Below are 5,404 nucleotides of genomic sequence, written 5' to 3'. Positions count from 1 at the left end.
AAGAAATGAGGAAGTAAAGTTGGAATAATTATAGCACAGAGAGAGAGAGAGAGAGAGAGAGAGAGTAATTATTAGAGAGGAAAATAGGGGAAACTGACAACTTTTGAAGGGGAGATTAAATTAACGACTGAATAGGATGAAAAGTGGAACAAGAGGAAGAGGAAGAAGAGGAGGAGGCAGGATGGGGAGGAATTAATGTTGTGGAAATGTTGAGAGAGAATCAGCCAGTTACTGTAGATATTAATGAAATAGAAAAAAATAGAATGAAGGAATAGAAAAAGAGGAATAATAGTAGAAGTTGGTGGAGGAGGAAAATTAAAAGAAGAAAAAAAAATGATTTTGAATGGAATGGCAAGAAAGAGAGAAGAAAAAAGACATATAGATTGGGTGGAGGAAAAAAGAGGAGGAGGAAGAGGACGAGGAGGAGGAGGAAGAGGAGGCGGAGGCTAGTTCTCAAGTCGGTGGCATTGTTAAACGTAAAATGGTCTCCACTTTTGAACTTTTTAAAATGATAATGAAGGACTGAGAGAGAGAGAGAGAGAGAGAGAGAGAACGTTACCGTGCTGCCTTAATGTAAAATCTTGCACTCATTAACAGGTACAAGGCAAAGGAATCCCATTAATTTAAGTAACTAATTTGCACGTCATGTTAATTACACCTGTGTGAGCTTATTAAAAATGTTTGGTAATGAGACATGCACCTCCGCCACCACCACCACCACCACCGCCCCTAACACAACCACCTCCATCACCAACACCTCTCCTAACACCACCACCGCTACCTCCCGTAACACCACCTCCGCCACCACCACCGCCCCTAACACCACCACCTCCATCACCACCACCGCCCCTAACACCACCACCGCTACCTCCCGTAATACCACCCCCATCACCACCACCGCCCCTAACACCACCACCGCTACCTCCCGTAACACCACCTCCATCACCACCACCGCCCCGAACACCACCACCGATAGCTCCCGTAACACCACCCCCATCACCACCACCGCCCCTAACACCACCACCGCTACCTCCCGTAACACCACCTCCATCACCACCACCGCCCCTAACACACTACCCCGTTTACCTCCACCACCACTACCTCCCTAAACACCACCTCCATCACCACTACCACTATCTCCACCACCACCACCACCACTCTTCCCCAATATAGTACTGCGACCACAACTACCACTACTGGGCTACACCACCACCACTAAGATTGCTTCAACAATTTCCATTACAAAGACAACTTCCAAACTACTGCTTTCACAACTACTACTACTATTACTACTACTACTACTACTACTACTACTACCATTTATTGCTACTTACACTTTTCCATCATCTCGCATTGGCACCTTGACAAACAACAACACCAACAACAACAATAACAAGACTTGCACATATTTAAACGTCTTCTGTGATTTTTTTTTGTAAGATGTCAACCAATTAGCATAATGGTCCCAAGGCGCGCAGACACACACACACACACACACACACACACACACACACACACACACACACACACACACACACACACACACGTACATACATCTGGCATTCCTGAGCGAAGTGTGACAAGAGAAGCAGTTCAGTGATCTGCATAAACCAGGTTTCTCTCTCTCTCTCTCTCTCGCTGACGTCATCCTGGTAGCGTGACGTCATCGCCTCCCAGAGATGCCGTTTGCCTATTTTTTCCTTCACTAAATTTTCACCGCCTCGCATCGTCCTCCTCTTCCTCCTCCTCCTCCTCCTCCTCCTCCTCCTCCTCCTCCTCCTCCTCCTCCACCTCCGCCTACTCTTCTTCCTCCTCATCTTCCTTCTCCTGGATTTCCCCCTCCCCATCATTATTTTTCTTCTTCTCCATCTCTTCCTCCTCCTCCTCCTCATCTTCCTTCTCCATGATTTCCCCCTCTCCATCATTTTTTTTCTTCTCCACCTCCTCTTCCACCTCCACCTAGTCCTACTCTCTTCCGGCACTACTTTTGATCCTATTCCTCCTCCTCCTCTCTCCTCCTCCTATTCCTGCTCTTCCTTCTCTTTTTTCTCTTTATCTACTTTACCCTTCTCATTTTTCTCGTTCTTTCTTCCTTCATCCTTGTATTCCTCTTCCTCATCATCTCTCTCTTCTTCCCCATCTCTTCTTTTTCTTCCTTTTTCTTCTTCACATTCTTATTTGTCATTCGAGTCTTTCATTTGTTTCTGTATTTCCTTTTCGATTCTCATTTTTTCTCATAATTTCTACCTTTCTGTTATTACGAAGTCTTTGTTTACTTGTTGCTGAAAAGTTGGCAAGCTCTTTTTTTCTTTCTCTCTCGATCAGTGCCTCAGTGTATTTTAGAGGGAAAGGAAATGAAGTTCTTTTTTTTAAATGCTCTTATGTGCGTGGAAGTTCTGTTTGACTTTCTTCTTTTTTTGTACCTTTAATATATTTTTTCCCGGCGATGTTTTTGATAGAGGTGTGTGCCGGGCGGCTGAATACTGCTACCTCGCTTTACCTGTTTACCGTGAATACTGAACGAGTGTGTGTGTGTGTGTGTGTGTGTGTGTGTGTGTGTGTGTGTGTGTGTGTAATCATGTTTATTTTCTCATTCCGATTTTATGAAGTAGTAAATCTGACTATCTCTCTTTCTCTTTTTCTTTCTGTTTATTTATCCAACTGTCTGTTCTTCATTTGACAGGAATTGATGTAATAAAAATGCCTGTTACATCATTTACTTTTTTGTTTTTGTTTTTTCTTGTGTATCTCATTTATCCGTTTTTTTTTTGTTTGTATATATTGTTTATCTAATTTAGTTTCTCTTTCTCTCCCTCACAGATAGAGGATGCCATGCTGATGTTTGATAAGCAGACAAACAGACACAGAGGTGAGTACTGATGTTGCTGTTGGTGTTGTTTTCTCTTGTTTTTTCCTACTTTTATATTGATTTTTTTTCATTTCCACATTCCACGTTTTCTATTTTATCCTTCATTGTCCTTCTCTCCCTCCTCGCCTCCTCCTCTTCCTCCTTCATTTTCCCCCTCTCCTATTTACTTTTTCTTCCTTTGTTTCCTCTTGTCTCTACTATTCCTGTCTTCTCTTAACCTCTTTCCTTCCTCCATCTTCCCCCTTTTTTTTTTTAGCTAAATCTAAAGCGCTTCCTCCTCCCTTCTCCTCGTCGTCGTCGTCCTCCTTCTCCTCCTCCTCCTCCTCCTCCTCCTCCTCCTCCTCCTCGTGGCACCCTCCTCCTTCAGTGTCAACCTCAGCCCTCTTAGTGTTATAGTGCCTCCTCCTCCTCCTCCTCCTCCTTTGGCACCCATGTTCCCTACGTCTTCCTCACTCTATAGGCTCCTCCTCCCCTTCTCCCCTCTCTCCTCCCCACTCCTCCCCTCTCTTGGCACCATCTTCCCCATTTATATTACTGTTTTTTCACCCATAGTTTAACGTCAGCGTGCCATTTGTTTCCCTTCCCCATTTTTATCCCCTCACTCTCTCCCTATTTCATCCTCTTCCTTTCTCTCCTCTCTTTTTCTCTTCTTGTATTTGTTCTCTTGTTCTCTGTCTCTTATTCTACATTTTCTTCCATCTTTCTCATTGTCCATTTTTATCTCCTCTCTCCCTATTTTCTCCTCTCCTCTCCTCTTTCCTCTCTCTCTCCTCTTGTGTGTTTTCCTTTTCCTCACTTTCTCTGTCGTTTCTTCACAATTTTATTCCCTTTTATCCCTTCTCCCTATTTCCTCATTTCTTCTCTCCTCTCTCTTCTCCTCTTCCTTTCTCTTCCCCTCCCCTCTTCCTCCTTCCCCTCTTCCTTCCCCATTTCTTTTCCTTTTCTCTTCCCCTTTTCCCTCCCTCTCTCTTCATCTCTTCCCTTCCACTCTTCCTCTCCTCTTCTCCTCTTCCCTTCCCCTCTTCCTCTTTCCTCTTTCCACTCCTCCTTCCTCTCTCAGTAATAAAATGAGTTCACAATAGCTTTAAATTTTCATGTGTAAACAACAAAATAATCCTGTTTACCGGCCAACACATCTCGCTTTGTAAACAGGGAATTTGAATGTCCAGGTGAGAGAGAGAGAGAGAGAGAGAGAGAGAGAGAGAGAGAGAGAGAGAGAGAGTAAAGTGTTTAGTTATATTGTTGTTTAGATTAAAAATACACGAAAGTTGGAGGCATTTAACACACACACACACACACACACACACACACACACACACACACACACACGCAACTCATCCGTACATGAATGCCTTCCTCCTCCTCCTCCTCCTCCTCCTCCTCCTCCTCCTCCTCTTCTTCCTCCTGCAACATAGTATCCTGTGCAGAATTCGGCGATATGTACGACGCGAGCTGTAGATTACGTACACACACACACACACACACACACACACACACACACACACACACACACACACACACACACACACACACACACACACGCGCGCGCACATTATGGGTGATCAGGGACCTTGTTTGTGTTTTAATAGGATAGTTTATGTGTGTTTTTGTTTTTCTTACAGGCCCGGATGTGTGTGTGTGTGTGTGTGTGTGTGTGTGTGTGTGTGTGGATGATTATGAGAAATTTCGTTTTTTTTTTTCTGTTTGATTCGCCAATTATTTAGTGCTCCGTTGTTTTCTTGTTTAGTTGTTGTTGTTGTTGTTGTTGTTGTTGTTGTTTGTGTAATCATATGAAAACAGGAAGCTATTCACGTTAAAAGCATCGAAAACAAGCAAACAAACAAACAGATAAACAAACAAATAAACACATTTACTGCTGATGGAATTGAAGCTTATCTCCACCCCCTTACATTCTCTCTCTCTCTCTCTCTCTCTCTCTCTCTCTCTCTCTCTCTCTCTCTCTCTCTCTCTCTCTCTCTCTCTCTCTCTCCCTCCTCCTCCTCCTCCTCCTCCTCCTCCTCCTCCTCCTCCTCCTCCTCCTCCTCCTCCTCCTCCTCCTCCTCCTCCTCCTCCTCCTCCTCCTCCTCCTCCTCCTCCATTTCCTCCTCCTCCTCCTCCTCTTTCTCTCTCTCCTTCTCCCTAACCTCCTCCCGAAACTCTCTTCCTCTACACAAACACAGATAAATACAGATAATGAGATAGACACTAAACAAGATAAATAGGAAGAAACAGACAGACCGCTAATGGATAACAGCCTTAAGTTGAGGTGGGGAAACCTTAAGGAAACAGTAGATAGGTGGGAAAAAAAACAGGAAGAAAAGTTATGATAGAGGTAGATACGTGCTGGTACATGGAAAAAGGTGTTGAATCAGTAAATAGATAATCAAACACGTAGATAAATGATGAAAAAAAAAGTGAAGCAAGAAAACTTAACTGAGTAAAACGCTTAGAGGTGGAAAGACAAGGAGAGCAATAACGAAAGGACACGAGTAAATGGGAAACAGAAAACGTAATTATGAAGAAAAATAGGAAAAG

General features: G+C 43.6%; 1 protein-coding gene across 1 annotated transcript in view; it reads left to right on the top strand.

The window, feature by feature from the left end:
• The first annotated feature begins 2,446 nt into the window (after nt 1–2,446).
• The window catches only part of LOC126981621 (RNA-binding protein Musashi homolog Rbp6-like), a 124,392-nt gene continuing 121,434 nt past the window's right edge, over nt 2,447–5,404 (top strand). Inside the window, exons 1-2 of the mRNA XM_050833057.1 lie at nt 2,447–2,461; nt 2,821–2,869. Coding sequence (XP_050689014.1) covers nt 2,447–2,461; nt 2,821–2,869 — 64 coding nt within the window. The remainder of the gene's footprint in view (nt 2,462–2,820; nt 2,870–5,404) is intronic.

The sequence above is a fragment of the Eriocheir sinensis genome, chromosome 49 (assembly GCF_024679095.1).
Source record: "Eriocheir sinensis breed Jianghai 21 chromosome 49, ASM2467909v1, whole genome shotgun sequence".
Taxonomy (NCBI): Eukaryota; Metazoa; Arthropoda; class Malacostraca; order Decapoda; family Varunidae; genus Eriocheir; species Eriocheir sinensis.
Note: the sequence above shows the minus strand (reverse complement) of the source record. Positions and strands in the feature narration are given on the sequence as shown.